The sequence below is a fragment of the Plasmodium relictum genome, assembly GCF_900005765.1.
Source record: "Plasmodium relictum strain SGS1 genome assembly, chromosome: 14".
In the NCBI taxonomy this organism is placed as follows: domain Eukaryota; phylum Apicomplexa; class Aconoidasida; order Haemosporida; family Plasmodiidae; genus Plasmodium; species Plasmodium relictum.
In genome coordinates, this window is record NC_041692.1 from 274,150 (window position 1) to 293,634 (window position 19,485).

At 17.7% G+C, this 19,485-nt stretch overlaps 6 protein-coding genes across 6 annotated transcripts; 3 read left to right on the forward strand and 3 right to left on the reverse strand.

Moving 5' to 3' along the window:
* Positions 1 to 789: 789 nt before the first annotated feature.
* On the reverse strand, positions 790 to 1,863 carry PRELSG_1406800 (conserved Plasmodium protein, unknown function; the record flags this gene model as incomplete). Its single annotated transcript, XM_028679114.1, has 1 exon — positions 790 to 1,863. The coding sequence occupies one exon, from the start codon at positions 1,861 to 1,863 to the stop codon at positions 790 to 792; it is 1,074 nt and encodes a 357-aa protein (XP_028534859.1).
* A 2,189-nt stretch (positions 1,864 to 4,052) lies between these two features.
* PRELSG_1406900 (60S ribosomal protein L24, putative) lies at positions 4,053 to 5,149 on the forward strand (the record flags this gene model as incomplete). Its single annotated transcript, XM_028679115.1, has 3 exons — positions 4,053 to 4,232; positions 4,337 to 4,486; positions 4,991 to 5,149. 3 exons carry the CDS (start codon positions 4,053 to 4,055, stop codon positions 5,147 to 5,149), a joined length of 489 nt encoding a protein of 162 aa, XP_028534860.1.
* A 3,331-nt stretch (positions 5,150 to 8,480) lies between these two features.
* On the forward strand, positions 8,481 to 10,816 carry PPM6 (protein phosphatase PPM6, putative; the record flags this gene model as incomplete). The annotated part of the gene is made up of 3 exons (XM_028679116.1): positions 8,481 to 10,476; positions 10,630 to 10,685; positions 10,790 to 10,816. 3 exons carry the CDS (start codon positions 8,481 to 8,483, stop codon positions 10,814 to 10,816), a joined length of 2,079 nt encoding a protein of 692 aa, XP_028534861.1.
* Positions 10,817 to 11,132: 316 nt separating this feature from the next.
* On the reverse strand, positions 11,133 to 13,112 carry PRPF3 (U4/U6 small nuclear ribonucleoprotein PRP3, putative; the record flags this gene model as incomplete). The annotated part of the gene is made up of 1 exon (XM_028679117.1): positions 11,133 to 13,112. The coding sequence occupies one exon, from the start codon at positions 13,110 to 13,112 to the stop codon at positions 11,133 to 11,135; it is 1,980 nt and encodes a 659-aa protein (XP_028534862.1).
* A 1,626-nt stretch (positions 13,113 to 14,738) lies between these two features.
* Positions 14,739 to 17,135, forward strand: PRELSG_1407200 (HORMA domain protein, putative; the record flags this gene model as incomplete). The annotated part of the gene is made up of 1 exon (XM_028679118.1): positions 14,739 to 17,135. One exon carries the CDS (start codon positions 14,739 to 14,741, stop codon positions 17,133 to 17,135), a length of 2,397 nt encoding a protein of 798 aa, XP_028534863.1.
* Positions 17,136 to 17,894: 759 nt separating this feature from the next.
* Positions 17,895 to 18,527, reverse strand: GAR1 (H/ACA ribonucleoprotein complex subunit 1, putative; the record flags this gene model as incomplete). Its single annotated transcript, XM_028679119.1, has 1 exon — positions 17,895 to 18,527. One exon carries the CDS (start codon positions 18,525 to 18,527, stop codon positions 17,895 to 17,897), a length of 633 nt encoding a protein of 210 aa, XP_028534864.1.
* Positions 18,528 to 19,485: the final 958 nt, after the last annotated feature.

Consider the following 19,485-nt stretch of genomic DNA (forward strand, 5'->3'; position numbering starts at 1 on the left):
ATATAAGAAAAAAATTGAAACTTGAATACAGAAAAAAAATTAGCAAGTAAAAAGCGCACATAAAATACATAAATATAGAAATATTTTTATGAATTTATGGCTAACTTTTCTATATTTTATGTATGTGCAAAATACAATTCAATCAAAGAAAAATATAAAAAGATGTTTAATATACAAGATTTTATTATAAAAAAATAAAAAATAATTATAACATTAGTTTTCTGTGTATACCTTTATTTCACACACTTTTATAATATAAAATTTTTTTTTTATATATATATTTTTAAAAACTCTAATTAATAAATGCATATCATCATTTAGCATATATATACTGTATGTGTAGATGAATTAACTTGATTTTTCTGAAATAATTTTATAAAAAAATTAAAAAAAAAATATCTAAGAGAGATAAAGCGTTTAAAAACTTTGAATAGTGTAAATATGTAAAGTAAAAAAATAGAAAAATATTAAAAATAGAAACAAATTATATACATAAATAAAGATTACGGAAAAACAAAAAAAAAATTAAATGATAACTTAATGCTTTATTTTAGTTTGAAAACTTAAAAACATAATATTTTTAAAATTGAAAAAAAAAATAACAAAAAATGTTTACAATTAAGAAGCAAGAAAAAAAAAAAAATAAAATAAAAATAAAATAAAAAAAAAAAACAAATATTGAAGTGATAAAATATATAAGTATATATATTTATTTAGAAAAAAATTGTTATATAAAATAAAAAAGAGAGAAATAAAAATCCTTTAATAAATATATGCAGTAAATTCCCATTAACTTCCTACACCTAAATATAATATTTTTTCATCAGGTATTACAACTATTCCTTCAGGTAAAGTTGAATTTAAATTATCATTTAAGTGCTCTACATATAATTTTTTAATATAATAATCTACAATTTTTTCCACATTAGTTGGTGGTGGTTTATTTTTTAATTCTTCTTCTAGAAGTGGCATCAATTTTGTTTTTAATAAAAATAATAAACTTTCAAAATAATTTCCAAATGTTAACTTACAATAATAAGAAGAAACATCAAGAGAAGAATAAATTAAACAAAAATATATGTAAGTTTTTCTTCTGAAAGCGCTATTTAGAATTTCCGCTAAATAACACCATATTTCTCTTGTGTCATTTAAAATTATAAAAATTGATAAATGCAATTTAATAAATGCTTCAATTCGTGAATAATTGAAGCAAAGAAATTCATCATTTTGTTCAAGAATTATATCATATAATTTTTCTTTTGATAAATATTCAGGAATTTCAAGAAACAAAGGAATGGTATAAATGCATTTATAAGAAACTATTCCTTTGTATATAAAATAAGCTTTTTTATAATTAGAAATAATTAACGATAAAAAACAAGAAATTCCCCATATTGATGCTTTTGCTTGATGAATTTTTTCATCATCTAATATTCCTAAAATCCCTTCAATTATAGAAAATAAACAATAATCTGATAAATAAACATTATTTAATTTTAATATATCATTATATAAATTTCGTAACATGCAAAAACATTTTAATATTTGTTCAGTTATGTTACTTATTATATTATTAACACTTAATATAGTTCTTTTTATTGTTTTTATGATTATTTGTAAATTAGTATCGTTTAATGATTCAATATACTTTTTATAAGTTAACATATATATTAAAGTAAATTCTCTAGCTAAAATACATTTATCTGAATGATAGTTTAAATTATCAAATTTAAAAGAACGAAATATTTTCAGTCGGGTATGTATATCTACAACATCATCATATTTTATTATTCCTTCATTTAATGCCTTTTTCAGTTCTTCATCTATTTTTATATCATCCTCTTTCCAGAAAAAAAATTCCATTATATTTCAACTTGAAAAAAAAAAAATAAATTTGTTTTATATTAAAATAAAAGACATTGCGAATTATATTTATTATTCTTCTTATATTATTTTCTAAAGCTACTTTTTTACCTGTTTATTTTTTTTTTTTTTTTTTATACTTTAATTTTTGTTTTTTTTATTTGCTAATCCCTATAAGCTTTAATTTTAAATCAAAATATGTAATACATAAAGTATTTATTTTTAAAGAAATATCCATTTATCTAAATAATTTTTCCTTTATTACAACTTTGCAATTTCTTTATGAAAATTTTCATTCTTTTTTTTTTTTTTTATAACATATATTTTTTATCCTTAAAAATATAAGCTATATTTATAGAGACAAATATTTATATCGTAGCTTCTTTTTATATACTCCTTTTATATTTTTCCTTTATTGTTCAAAATACATGTCAAATTATATATAACAAAATAAAAAATAAAAAAATAATTATAAAAACGATAATAAAAATTTTGCATAAAAAGAAAATTATTAGCACATTATATATTGAAAATAAAATATTAAAGTAAAAATATATATATATTTACAAAAGAAATATAAAAAAAAATATATAAGTTTATGTGTATACGAAATGTAATAATACCATTTCATGTAAATAAGAAGTATTTATGAAAAAAATATTCAAAAAAGAAAGGTTAAATATATATAATATTGAAAATGAGGTATTCATATAATTGCTTTAAGGTGTGGAAAATTTTTACGAAATAATAATAAATTTTGTCATAAAAACAGAAAATAAGAATAATAAAATTAATTAAAATCCAATATTTCGTATGTATTCTTTTTGTTTTTAAATTATTATTCTAATTTTAATTTATATTAACAATGAACTTTGCTTATTTTATTAAAAAAAAGTGTAAATTTATGTTAATATTACCGTGAAAACTAACTTTATTCTTTCAAATGAATTATTACTTTTATTTATAATGAGCTCCTAAATTTTTTATATTTAGGAGTTAAAACTAATAATTTATAATGTATATTGCTATTCTGTTGTTTTATTTTATTTTATTTTATTTTTTTTTTTTTTTTTGCCATTTACAAATGTATTGGAATGATTTAAATATAAAAAAAAAAAAAAAAAATAGTATTATATATATAATAGAGTGTTATAATATTTATTCCTTTACAAAGTTTTCAAAATACAGTAATTACACATGCATATTAAATAAGTTATATCTTTGTTTTAGAATTATTTAAAATGAATAAAATAAAGAGGAATAATACTGAATTTTTTTTTTAAATTTAAATTTACAATTAAAAAATAAATCATAGTTCTCAATAAAATTTTTTTTTATTAAATAATTCAAAAAACAAATATTTATTAACTTAATAACTTTATAGCACATCACAATATATATAAAAATGGGGACCAAAGTGAAATGTATTCATATAAATAATTTAATTTTCTACATGTATAAAATAAATTTTTAAAAGTTAATATAATTTAAAAAATAACTACTCTTTATTTCGTTTTATTAAAAATAAATATTTGTTTGATATTTTACAAATTATTGTAGCATTCTTCCCATATTACTTATCAATGACTTTATAAAATACAATTCATAAAAAAATTAAAATTAAAATTTTTTTTTAAATGATACGCACATGAAAGATTCATATACATTATTAAAAAAAAAAGAAAAAAGAAGTAAAATAAAAAAAAAAAAATAAACGATCAAATAGATAAATATTTAAAATTAAAATAAATTTATATAATTTAATTAGCTATATATATACCTTTCAATAAAAAAAAAAAATCAAACAGGTAAACATAAAATATTTATTTTTTTAAATGTATTAAGCAAATATATATATAAATATTGTGTTCTATATGTATATTTAAAATAATGAGAAACAATTAGTAAATTTTAAAAAAAAAATTACATATTTACAAAATTATATATATAATTGTATATAACATAGAAAAGGAAGTGTTATTTATATTATTCCATTTTTTTTAATGTAGATATGAATAGAAAAAAATATATATATAATTCATTAGTATTTTATTTAATTATTTTTTTTTTTCTTGATAATACTTATTTAACAATATAAAATATAAAAGTTGTTATTATTTAAAGAATACTTTTATTATTTATTTTGCTTATTTTTATATATATTATTTTAGATATAAAAGGAAAGAAAAATGTCATCAATTAAGACAACAGTAAAAACAGAAGCTTGTTCATTCAGTGAATACAGAATTTATCCTGGAAGAGGACAAAAATATATTGCCAAAGATGGAAAAGTTTATTTTTATTTATCGTCAAAATTTGCTTCTTTGGCACTTCAAAAAAAAAAAGCAGCCAAATTAAGATGGACACAAGTTATTACAGCAAAAGAAAAAAAATATTTATATATATATTATTAAAGAAATTAACATATATAAATATGGCATAAAATTTTCTAATATATTTTTATAATTCATAGGCGTGGAGAAGAAATAATAAAAAAACAAAAGTAGAAGCAACTCAAAGAAGAAGATATAAAAAAACTATAAAAGTTCAAAAAGCTGTATGTGGTTTAACTGTTGAAGATATAAGAAATAGAAAAGCATATGTTCAAAGTATTGAAGCAAAAGTAGGAAATTAAAAAAAGAAAAATGAATTAATAATTTATAATGTTTAAACAAATTTAAGAATAGAAAATAATAAAAAAATTATATAATTTTAATATACGCCTTTTGAAGTTAAGAGTCATGAAAATATAAATATTTTTAAATGTATTTTCATGTAGTTAAACTTCAAAAAATAAAGAAGGTTTTAAATTTATATATATATAAACAATATTATTTATAATAGAAGTGAATGTTTTTATTTACTTTTTATTATAAGTAATACTGTTTGCATATAAATATATATACTTTTTTCTTTTTTTTGTTGAATAAAAAGGAGAAATTAATAAAATAAAAAAAACCTAAAATTTATGTTTTTACAATTTTATATCTTTTAAAATTATTACATATTTAATCATCTATTTAATATCATTTAATGTATTAATTATATATGTTTATATATTTTTTTATAATTTTATTTTACTTGTATTAATTTTTTATATGCTTTTTTTTTTAATTCTTTATTATAGAACAAAGCACGCTTAGCATCTAAGGAGAAAGATGATAAAAAAAAAGGAAAAGATGATAAAAAGAAGAATATAGTACAATTTCAACGAAAAAAAGATCTTAATAAATCTAATAGAATAAATATGGCTAAGACAAAAATGCATAAAATGATGAAAAAATAAATTTATACATGTGTATATTATATATATATATATATATATATATGCAATATTTTTTTTTTTTTTTTTTTTCTTTTAAAATATCGCATTACATTTGAGTTGAAAATGTTTTTTTTTAAAATATTAGTTTTTATATTTAAAAAAAAAAATCTGAAAACATTTTTGTTATAATATATAAAAATTAGTATAATTTGGAAATTACTTTTGATCTGAAATAAAAAAAAATGTTTACAAAATTGAGAGAATTAAGAAGAATCAAAAAAATTTTATATAAATTTATTGACTTATTTAGTTATAGAATATTCAATAGTATTTTAAATAAATAAAAAAATAATAAAACGCATGATAATGTAGAAAGTTAAACTATTTTATTTTTTAAAATATATTAATAAAGTTTTATATTCCATTTATATTTTTATATTATTCTATTTAGTAAAAAAAAATTATATAATAAATCTTTAAGTACTCTACTTTTTCCTTTTTTTCTTTAAAATTATTTTGAATTTTTTCTAATTACATCTTTTTTAAACTATAAGGCATGAAAAATAAATCCGTTTTACAAGGTAGAGTTTTTTACTTGAAGCAGCGATATGTTAGAAAAAAAAAAAGATAAATAAATAATAGGAAAAATAAAATATTTCTTCATAATTTTTCATAATTATAATTACACTGTTTTAAAAAGAGCATACACAGATATGAGTTTCTAATTTTTTAATTTTTTTATTTATTTCATATCTTTTATATAACTATTTATAATATATGTATATATTTTTTCAGATAAATTTTAAAGGTCAAAAGTAAAACTCTTTTTTAAATAGAGATATATTAATATAGAATCATTAGCATAAGAATTATTTAGCTATTTTTTTTTTTTTTATTGTAGAGATGACAATTCTTATGAAATAAAAATTTAATATAAAGAACAGAAAAAGAAAAAAAAAAAACTTAAATATTTAATTAAAAATATTGTGAAATATTTCATTTTTATAATTTTACATAGATTGTTATATTTTATCTAATTTAATAATTTTAATTCTTTTATTTTATTTTAATTTTTTTTTTTTTTTTTTCCCTTTTATTCTGAGTAAAAAAACTATTTTAATTGTATGTTTATAAAGATTTTTATTTTAGGTATTTATCTTCTAATTACTTCTTTTTTTATCCTCTACTTAAATATAAAGTATTCATTTTTTTTATATTTTCTTTCTTTTTAATTTATTTTATTTTATTATTTTACAGTTACAAGACGTGATATATATAATTTTTTAATAATAATATTTATTAATTTAATTAATATCTAAAAATAAATATTTATATTTTATATAATTTTATGATTAATGTTTGAAGTAAATATTTTTTATTTATTTTTTTATAATAATAGTGAGATTTATTAATATTTACGCAATTTTTTGCTAATTCTATTTTTTAGAATTTAAATTTTTAGAAAGCAATTTATCTATATTTTACATAGTGTGTATAAAAATAAAATTAAAAAAAGAATTTTTATATTTTATTGTCATGTAATTTATTGTATCAGATATTAATTATTTATTATATAATATATACATATATTTCTATTTTATTTTTATTCTTATTAAATAAAGATAAATTATTTTTTTTTTTTAATTATTAGAAAAAGAAATAAGTCTTCATAAAATGTGTGCATAATATCCGTTGTACTAATTTATTTAAATATAAATACTTATATATATAAAGTATACATAAAGTTATTGTTTAATTTTTTTTTTTTTGTAAGTTTTCTTTACGAGGTTGCAATTAATATAATTTTAATCGTAAAATTTTAATTTTTATTAAAACTAAAAAATTAACATAAATATGCACGAAGCAATATAAATAACGTAATTTACATATATTTATATGTGTAGTAATTAAAAAATTAGATAAAATATTATTTTTGAAAAAAATATTACATATTATTTTTAAAAAATTGAGATAAGTGATTTGTAACAACTAATATATATTAACCATATGTAGCATGTTTTTTTTTCATTTTAATCTATGAATAAAAAATAATATATAGATTTAGTATTTTTGAATATACTATTATTTTATTTATTCTTTCATAAACTTTAACAATTAAAAATAAATTTAATGATATATCAATATTACCATGATTATTTTTCTTTTTATTATTTATTTATTTATTTATTTTTTTTTTTCACTTGTAAATTGAATTCAAATTATAAAGTTTATTTATTTAAATCCATAAAAAATAAAAAAATAAATTTTTTATTTTGTTATAAACACATTTTTTTTTTTTTTATCTATAATACTTTCATTTTGTGAAATTTGTTAAAAAAAAAAATGGTGAACAATTATGTAGCATTTATATATAACAATTTTAAAGACAATTTCATTAAAATAGTTTTTAAAAATACTTTTTTTTTTTTATTAAATTTATGAATTTTATAAAGTAATTTGTTTTTATTACTTTTTTATAATTCTCGTATTTTTGTTCGTAATATTGGTTCCTAATAATTCCGTTTTATTCCGTATTATTTTGTTGTCTTCTTTTTATATTTTTTTTATAATTTTCATTATAATATTATTTTTTTAATTTTTTTATTTATTTTACGAAATACTAACTTATTTATTAAAAAAAAATTAATTTATCTTTTTTTAATAATTTTTATTTTATTTTAAATTATAAAAATATATTTTATATTATTATTAAGCACTGAAACATTAATTTTCCTCCATTTTTAAATATTTATTTAAAATGAATGTTAGAATTATTAATATATATATATAAAATAAATTAGACAGAGAATATTTCTACATTGTATATTATTTTATTATAATTTTTTATACTTAATTTTAAATAATAGTTTTCTAATATACCTAATATTTTTATGTTTTGTTTTTTGTTTTTTTGTTTTTTGTCATTGTCTTTTTTCTTTTCCTTTTTTTAATGTAAGTTGTATTATATCTATGCATATATATATTATCCTTTTTAATTCCACAGTTTAATAGACTTTTATTTGTTTATATAATTTTTTTTTTTTTATTTCATTTTCATTTTTTATAGATATAGATATTATATTATTATTTATGATTCCATTTATTTACATAAATTATTTTATGTTTTTCAATATATTTACTTATGTATCTTTTATTTATATATATTTTTACTTTTTTATTATCATTATGTTTAGATATACTTTTTTTTACTCTACGGTTTTACTGCATATGTAAACATTTTGTTTTTGTTTTTGTTTTTTTTGTGTAAATTATATTTTTCTATATTTTTTTATTATTTTACAATATATATATATATATATACATATATATTTTTTTTTTTTTTTATATAATTATGGGTAATTGTATTTCTTTTATAAATTATTCAAAATTTAAATTAAAAAATAAAAAGTTATTGCCTTTAGATTTATATTCAAATAACGAAATTGAAAAATCTGTTATTAGCTACGCATCTTGCATAAAAGAAGAGGAAACAAAAGAAATTAATAGTATTACACATAAAAAAAAAAAACTTAATATTGAAGATAAACTAAATGAAGAAGACAATAAAAAGAAAAAAAAAAATATAGAAAATAATGAAAACGGTGAAGATGATGAATATCATGAATACAATGAAATTGATGAATATAATGAAAATGAGGATGAGAAATATATAACATATGAAGAAGATAACAAAGGTGAAAAGCAGCAAATAAAAGGGAAAAAAAAAAAAAAGGAAAAAAAAAAGGAAAGAATGAAAAAAAAAATGAAAGAGAAAGGAAAAATAGAAACCAATATCAGCAATAATTGTAAATTAAATTCTTACTATGAAGAGGAAAAAAAAAATAGCAATTCAAATTATTTATATGATGATGAATCTAACGATTATTATAACCAAAAATTAGATATGTCATCTGATGTAAATTCATTTTATAAAAGTTCAGTTAACGGAGATATTTTATTCAAAAAGAATAAACACGAAAATTTACTTAATATTAAGTATAGTAGTATGATATTAAATGATATTAGAGATGTTGATATAATTGTTGTTTTTTTATTTAGCTTATTTCTTTATTTTAATGCTAATAATATTGTTGACATGCTTGATAAAAATAAAAAGGAAAGATATTTTTTAATAAACTCATTAAATGTAAGTCATGATATCATTAAGTTTCCAACTTTCCCAAAAGAGATTGTTGACAGTTTTTTAAAAAATGATTTTACTTTATTGAAAAAATATATAAAAAATAAGTGTAATAAATTAAAAAAAAAATACAGAACTACTTATTTTAAAAAAAAAAATTCTTTTAAAGATGAAAAAAATCAAAAAAAAATTTTTAAATATGAACTAAAAAAAAAAAAAGAAAAATGTTCCTTTTCTAAAATTGTAGAATCAATTGATAGAAATGATTGGTTACATAGAGATATCACTCAAATAAACTGTGATAATAATTTACCAGACTTAGAAATAAATTTTATAGTTATGGGAGCATATCGCTTTTATCAAAGAGATATGAAACCTTTTCAAGATAAAAATACCTTTTTTTATAAATCCCCCTCATATACCTGTGATGCAGAAATATCCGTTGCATGCAAAAAAGGGAAGAAACTAGATTTCCCAAATCAAGATGATTTTACGATTATTCAAACAAATGAATGGATATTAATTATGGTATTTGATGGTCATGGACCATCAGGTCATGATATAAGCAATTTTGTTCATGTAGTACTTCCTTTATTATTTTCATATAATATTGAACAAATATTTGAAAATCCTGTTCGTACTATGAAAACATTATTTTATATGATTAACTGTTATTTAGTTAATTATTCTTATTGTATAAACAATAATATAAATCCAATTAATATAAATTTTATTGACTATAATCTAAGTGGAACAACATGTACAATAATTTTATATAATTTTTTAACAAAAAAAATTTATTCAGCACACACAGGGGATAGTAGAGCTGTTATGGGAAAACAAAGTCTTCAAACAAATAAATTTAGAGCATACAACATAACTGAAGATCATAAGCCATCCTTAAAATTAGAAAAAGATAGAATTGTAGCTTTCGGTGGAGAAGTAAAAAAATTGCAAGGTGATGTTTCTTATAGAGTATTTGTTAAAGATGAAATGTATCCAGGTTTAGCTATGAGCAGAGCTATCGGTGATATAACTTCGTCTTTTATAGGAGTTACCTGTGAGCCTACCATAAAAATATTGGATAAATCTGATGAAGATAAATTTATTATTGTAGCTACTGATGGAATTTGGGAATTCATTAGCAGCGAAGAATGTGTGCAAATGGTTTCAAAAAAAAGAAAAAAAAAAGTACATATTGCTATGGGTTTGTAAAATAAAAAGAAAAAAATTATTTTGTATATTTTTTCTTATGAACAGTTCATAATTTTAAAAGAATTTTATTACATAATGTAAATAAAATAAATGTTCGTATGTTTAAAATATTTAAAAAAATGTTTTTTTTCTTTTTTCTTTTTAGAAGAAATAATAAAAGAATCCTGGAAAAGATGGGCAAAAATTGACACCGTTGATGATGTAAGAAATATATATATAATACATGTATATTTATTTTTTTAAATAAATAAATAAATATATATATAAAATGAACAAAATTTATTTATACTTTTTTTTTTTTATAGATGACTCTGGTTATTCTATATTTTTAATTTTTTCATGAGAGGTTATGCAAGTTTTTTTCTTTTTTTTATTTTCATAATTTTTTTGAACTTGTATTTTTAATATATCTTTGTTCTATTTTGTTTAAATTTTTTTCCCGTTTAATAAAAAAAAAAAAAAAAAAAAATTGGAAAAAAATGAAATAAAATGGATAAATATATAATTTAAAAAAAAAGTAAAATGTACATTTCCAGGATTAAAGTTTACAATTAAAATATTAAAAAATTGTAAAAAAAAGTTCCTGAATGAATTATGCACAAAATATGTATATTTGTGTTCATTCTAATTTTTATAGTTTACTATGTTTTAAATATCTTGAAGTATATCTCTATGTTTTTTAACTATGTGATAATAATGTAATGCATCATGCTCTTGGAGATAATCAGTTACTTCAGATTCGGTCTTTGCAACAATCATTTTCCAATTAAGAAAATTTTTTTTTTTTACAGTCCCAGACCATATTAAACTACAGTTACATACTTGGTTTATATTCATATTTGGCATGTCATTTTGAAAATTGCCACCATTATCAAAATCATCATTAATTTTATTTTCATCCTCTTTTCCTTCTTCATCTTCTTCTTCATCTTCATTTTCATTCCACTTTATCCTTCTAAAAATTAACCTTTTGTATCTTTCGATAGAAATATGTTTTCCTTCCACAATTATGAAATTATATAACACTGTCATAAAGCATACTCCTGTCAAATGCAGTTGCTGAGCATTTATATCAATTTTAAATATATGTTTTTTATTAGATAGGTTTGTTATATAAATAACTAAAACATCATTTTCTTCGTTTGGGTTACATTTCCATTTGTTAATTTGTTTTTTACTTTTTTCTTGTGGATTTAATTTCCTTTGTTGATTTTGTTCATAATGTCTTAATTCTCTTTCTTTCATTTGCTGCCTTACTTCTAATTCTATCTTTGATGGATGTGCAACTGCATTATCACCTAAAACTCTCATTAAATTAGATAGCTTCATCTTAGGTGGGGGTGGAGGAATTAAACCTATTCTTATTTTATCTTGTTTTTCTTTTTCCTTTTCTTGTCTTTTTCTTTTTCTTAATTTTTTTCTTTCTATAGGCGTTAAGTACATATGTGGAGTAATAATTGAATCTTTTTTATCTTCGTTTAAAGGTACAGGGTGTTCTATATAACTTGTAATTTTTTTCATATTTATCTTGTACAAATCATTCTTAATTATAATTTCATTATTTTCCAATAATAATATATTATAATAATTTAGCAAGCTATTTACTTTTACATAGGTATCATTATTGAAATAAGTTTCTTTAATAATTATTTTTCCTTCTTTGCTACTTTCATCTATATCATTATTGTTATCATATTTTCCATTTTTCTTATGCTCAAGAGCACTTAATTTGTTCTTCCAAATAGATGTTTGCTTAATAATATAATCCTTTAAATTTTCTTTATTTTCTATCTTTTTAAATAAGACCATATCCCATTTTTCTATTATGTCATATCTTTCATCATCTTTCCATTCTTTTTTTTGATTTATTTTTTTATTATTTATATCTATTAAATTAGGGTTAATATTGGGATTTGCATTTTTATTCAAAAAATTTAAAGATAATTCTTGAAAAGACTGTACTTTTTTTTTTTCTTGAATAATTTTTTTTAAATCAAAACCTAGTTGAAATTTATTATTATAATTTTTGGAAGATGCTTCTTGTTTTATTATAGAACCAGGTGTAATAAAATTAAATGCATTTTTTTTTTTTTTTTTTGAAGTATTTTTTATTCTTGAATCAAACCATTTAAAATCTTCATTCAGAGTATCTTCACATTTATTTGATGATATATTTTTTTTTTTTAAAAGATTATTTTCTTCTAATTTGTTAATATTAACTTTTAAAGTAGAATATGTAACAGGTTTTACATTAATAACATTTCCTTCTTCATCTATTTCTCTTCCTTGTTCATCAAATTTTAATGGTTTTGGCAAAAAATCTACTTTTTTTATTTTTTGTTTTATATCATCCTTAAATCTACTGGCTCTTTTCACTTTTTCTATAGCTAATTTTGCTGCTTCCGTTGCTTTTAGGATATTTAAATGAATAGTAGAAGATAGGGAGGATAAATTAAAATTATTTGGAAATTGTGATACGCTTGTTGGATTAATTAAATTTGAGTTACAAGCTAAACTTAAGTCTTCTAAGATACTAAGAGGCTTATTTGAGTTATCTTCATTATTAGTATTTTTCTTTTCTGCTTCTCCCCATCTTGATTTTCTCTTTTTTTGAACAGTTTCTTCCATTGTTAAAAAAAAAAAAAAAAGAATAAAAAAATTATTTTCCTATTTTCGTAAAAAAGAGTATAACCATATTCATTTTATTTAATAGTCCTTTTATTTTATTATATAGAAAAGCCAAAATTTAAAAAATTTTTATTTTTTTAATTTCATTTTATGTTCAAAAATAATTAGTAAAGTTTTTATGTATATATATATATAACATTTAATTAAAATAAAAAATGAACAAAGTATTAAAATATAATTCTGTATATTTAAAATTGGAAAGCTCTCCTTTATATTAGCATATTTTTATTTATTACTACAAAGTCACATTTCTTTTTGAATGAAATTTCATTTGATTTAAATATTTTATTTTTAAATTTTAATTGTAATTAAAATGAAAATATAATATAATGATAAAAGTAAATATCAATGTATTTAAGAGAAATTTATATTATTAATTATAACTAAAAAAAAAATAAAACTTTGCACAATAATATTCTATGCTGAAGTATTTTTGCTATTTTATAATTTTACTTTTTTATTTAAAATCTTTAAAATATGAATAAGCTGTTTCATATTCTATGCTGTTAAAATTTATGAAAAAAGTTTTTATATAAATTTATTATTATTTGTTTTCTATTTTTTTCTTTTTTTTTTTTTTTTTTTTTTTTTTTTGCATTGATCCATATTTAATCTTATAATTTTTTTTTGTGTATTTCATATTTATATATCAAATTTATGTAATTTTGTTTTTTATGATTATAATTAATATTATTTTCCTTAATTTTTTTATTAATAGTATTTTTATTATTCTATGATTGAATTAGATGAATTGGATTGTTATGTTTTATTATTGTTTTAGTTTTTCTTTTTGCAATCAGTTCAAATTGATACAATAATTTATTTCTAATTTATAACTATTATTCTTTTCATATTTTTATTTTTTTGTTCCTTTGTATTTTTTAATTTTATAATATTCTGTTTTTTTTTCTTTTTTAGATAAGTTTTTTTTTTAATTTTTTTTTTTTTGTATAACATGGAACAATTTAAAAAAAAAAAAAATTCAGTTATGTAGGTTAAGAAATGTAAATTGAAAAACAAATACTTATGTGATTTTTCATTTTCATTTTTTTAAAATTAACAAATTTGTAATTAAATTTTTTCTAAATAATTTTTGTCATACTAATATATATTATATTTTTTTTTTGATAATAATAGGTCGTTTAACACTTTTCTTACATTATTACTTTTATTGTCTTTTATAAAGTGTTATTCTTATATATATATATGTGTAAGCATATAAATGTATATATTTTTGTACTTTTATTCTGTCAAAAAATTGAAACATTTAATTTTTCCTTCATATATATAAAAATGTCTATACAAATTTAACTATATTAGTAAAAGCTATATATGTTTTTTGTAATAAAAAAAATAAAAATTATACTTGTTTATTTAATTTTTTTTAATAGCATAGTTCTGCTGAATTTTTTTTAAAATATATTATAACTTTCTTCTTTTTTTTAAATCATACATATATATATTCTCATATAAAATTAATTTACATTAATATATTTCCCAATTTTTGTTTTTTTAAATAATAATTGTAACATTTATTTATACAAAAGGGAAAAAATGATTTCTCGTATGTCTGTTAGAACTCATACACAAAATGAAGCACTAACAAAACAAGATTCTGTGAATATGTTAAAAAATATAATTAAATTGGGAATAAGTTTAGTTACATATTTAAGAAACTTATTTGAAGAAAATGCTTATGAAGAAGTATGTATTCAAGAATTAAAATTAAAAAGACTCTTACCAATAAATCCGCAAGCTAATATGATAATAAATTGGTTAGAAAAAGGAGTTTTTGATGCAATAGAAAAAGAATATTTGAGAATATTAATATTAGATATAAATGATATATATGATAATACTATTGAATGCTACAAATTTAGTTTTTCTTATAATACAATAAGAGGAGGAGAAATTGGTATCTCTTTAGAAACATCAAATAATAATAATAATGATTTGAACGAAAAAAAAAATAATTCTAATATAAATAGATTAAAAAACATAAAAGAAAGATTATTAAATAAAAAGAAAAACGAAACATCTTTATATTTAAAAAAAGATGCAAAAGAAAAAACATATGAATTACTAAGATCATTAGTTTTGCTAACTCAAACATTAAATCCTTTACCTGAGAGAACATATCTATCAATGAAGTTATTATATTATGATGAAATAGTACCATCTAACTATCAACCTCCATATTTTAGAAATCCAGACAGTAAAGATTTACTAAAATTTATTAGCATACCTAATGAAGATTATGTTGGGAAAATTGATACAGGGCATCATTTTTTATCAATTATTGTTAATACAACTTGTAATAATTTAAGATATAATGATTCTTATTCTTATGATATTAAAAGTAGTTATAACAAACAAAAAGGTAAAGAATCACATATTGAAATACTAGATGATGATAATGAATATGAAGATGAAAGAGATGAAGAAGGTGAATACAATCATTCAAATGAGAAAATGTTACAACAAAGTAAAAACTGCTTACATGATTTTAAAAAGTATATCATTATAGATGATGATAATATTTCTTATGATAATGAAGGAAAGAGGGAAATAGATAATAAAATTATCAATAAAAATAAAAAAAATATTAAAAATAATTTATCTAATTTATCATTTTCTAACGCGGAAATTACACCGTTATCCAAAGTTGTCAATAATGATGATTATATCAATGACATTAAACGTAATGATAGAAATGATAACGTTGAATGGTGTGTTAAATCAGAACAAATATTGTCAGAAAAAAATAAGATTAATGATGAGAAGTTTTATGTAAAAGTAGAAAAAGATTCTTCAGAAAAAGAAAACATAAGTAACAGAAATAATGAAAATTATTTAATTATGAATAAAAATATATCGGGGAATAATAGTATTTATTTAAATAATATGAATTCAGATAAACTTCTACCAAGGAAATATAATAGTTACTGTAAACAGAATATTTCATTGAATTCTAAAAATAATGCAAGCAAAGAATTAAATAATTCTAACTTAATTCAAAATAATACTAAAGATATTCCAAATCAGTTATGTTTAAATAATTTAGAAGATTCCAGTTCATACACCAAACAAACTGATATAAAAAATAATTATAATTCTGTTAATTCACATAAAGAAAATGAATTAATAAAGATAGATAAAGATACTAAAAAGGAGAATACTAGTTCAACAAAAAAGGATTATATTGATAAATCTTTGTGCATAAAATATAAAAGAAAATTGCTTCAAAAAATAAGAGCATATATTACAAGATATAAAATTTTAAGTAAATCGAAAATCAAATTAAAATTTCCAAATGCATCAAATTATGATATAGATAAAGTCCTACACAAATTAGTAGATGATCAAATTATTCAAAGAAATGGTTGTAAGTTTTATAAATTTGTTGATAGAAAGAGTGAGGAAAAAGAAAGTATTGAAAATAAAACTTCACAAAAAAAAAATAGTGAGAAAATTCCTGTATCATCATCAAAAAAAAAACTTGCTTCAGATCACTTAAGTGAAATTGATAATATTGAAGAAGCAAAAAAAGAAAATAGTAGAAAAAATGATGTTGAATCTAAAAAAAAGGAAAACAGTAAGAGTAAAAGTGATATAAATGAAGAACAACATACTAGCAATATAAATAACATAAATAATGATATACAGAAATTGTATGACGATGTATATAATTTATGCTTAAAGACAAAATATGTTAATAAAGAAATAATTACTAAAGGATTAGGCATATACCCAATATTGTCAAAACCATTGTTAGATAGACTAATAAAAGAAGGAGTACTGAAAAAAAAATTCATAAAAAATAAAGGATATGAAAGTAAAATATATGTACGCATAGAAAATAGTTTTAATAAAAGAAAACATACTCAAATAAACAAATCAAACACACCTGAGAAAATTTGTCCAATTAAAAAAAGAGCGATTAATAATAAAAAAAAAAAATAAATATTAAAATTGTTTATTTTTTTTTTTCTTTTCTTCTTTTTTATTAATTAAAATAATAAATGTATTTACTTCCTAAACATTATACTGGAAATAAATAAATATATATATATGTTTTATTGATAAAAATAAAAAAACTTTTATTAAGTAATTTAATAGAAATTTTTTTTTTATTTGTTTTTAGTTTTATAAAAAAATATTTTTTATTTTTAATAAAAATTATAGGAAAAATATAAAAAATGGGTTATTTAATATATTTTTAAGTTATATAAGACTTTATTTGAAAATTAAAAATCATTGAAATACTACAAGAAAAAATAAAAATAGTAAAATTGAAAATTAAAAGTATGTAGAAATAAAAAAAAAAAAGTAAATTATAAAAAAGGTAGTTGTAAAAAATAATAATAATTATGAAAATTAAAGTTTTTTTTAGTATTTATAAAGAACAACATTTTTTTAATAATTATAAAAAAATTATTCCATTATAGTCTTGTTTTAATATAAATAAAATTCATTTCAATGAAACACAAAATTCATATATATGCGAATAATTTTCATATAAAATTTAATAAAAAAAATATATACAAAAAAAAAAAAAAAAAAAAAAAAAAAATTATTTTATAATATTATATATATATATTTATGTGCTAAAAAAAAAAAATTATAAAAATAAAGGAAGCATTTGAGAATTGAAAAATTTTATGGAATATACATTAATTTGTACAAAAAACAAAAATTTTAAGTAAAGGATTTAATTCATTTTTAAAATCTTCCTCTTCGATTAGAAAATTTATGACTATTATTTGATCTATTTTTGAAATTATTTCTGTTATTTCTATCATTTCTATCATTTCTATCATTTCTATCATTTCTATCATTTCTATCATTTCCATCGTTTCTATTATTTCTATCATTTCTATTATTTCTATTGTTTCTGTTTCCTCCTCTAAAAGAGAAATTATTTGATTTTTTAATATTAGTATTCAAATTATTCTTCTTTTTATCTCTATTTGATTTTTTTTTTTTTTTAGGTGTATTTTCTACTTTTTTACTTTGCGGTAAAAATCTACTTAAGGGTAGTGTCTGTGATGAATCAATAAAAAATTTTGTATCAGATGAAAATGATTTTGCTCTTATTCCTTCTTTTAATTTAACAGAAAAATAAAATTCATTAATTGGTCCCAAAATTTCATCTACTTTTCCTATTTCTTCTTTATTTTCCAAAAAGATCCTACCATTAAAATAAGGAACTAAATTTTCTAATTTATTTTTAATTACTAAATCATTTTCACAATACTTATAAAAGATACCACTCAAAATTATCTTATCTAATTTCATTTCATTTTCGTTGTTTCTATTGTAACTTGGTTTTCTGTTATTTCTGAAGAATCCCATTTTTCTTTCTTTTCTTTTTTTTAATCTATTATAGATAAAATATAAAATACAAATTCAAACTATTCTGATTATTTATATATTATCTTGTCTTAAAAATATATCTATTTCATTTAAATTATATCATAAGAAAATGCTTTTTACAAAAAAATTTAGTGGATTAGTTAATATGGTAAACATTAAAGTGTGCTATTATTATTTAAATTATATGCATAAATATATTTTTAAGAAAAGTTCTGATCTTATTTTATATATGTTTTACGATTTTTCTTCTTAAAAGCCAAATTACACAAACAAAATTAATTTATGTTTTAAAATATGCGTTTACTTATTTTTTGGTATACATTTAAAAATAAAAAAATATATAAAAAAAAAAGTAAAAAAGTAAATATATCATTTAATACATATATATATATTAAAAAAAACAATTTTTTATAATAAGTAAATTCGTTTTGTCAGATGTGAAATCAATTTAATCATTAATTTTTATATATCACTAATACATATTATTTAAAAGCCAATTTTTTTTTTTTTTTTTGCTTGCTTTAATATTACTATTATCTAATTTTCTTTATCCAAAATAATTATCTACATAAGTTTATATACTACAAAACTTTTATATTTATATATATGTTTTTTTATACTAAATATTATTTATTTTCTTTGTACATAAAGAAAAAAACATTTATAAACTATTCATAAACTTTTACAAAAATTAATATCATTATATGAGGAATATAAAATTATTTATAAGAAATTTAATAATTATTCTTCCTTAATGAGAATTTAAAAAAAAAGTTTACATAAATAATTTTTCATTTTTTTCTAATTCTTGTATCCATATATTATAAAAAATATATATAAACATTTTGTAAAAAAAAAAAGAAAAAAAAAATGATATTAAAAAGTTGTATTTAAATATAAATAAAAAATATGAAAATAAAAGTAGATTAATTTTAAA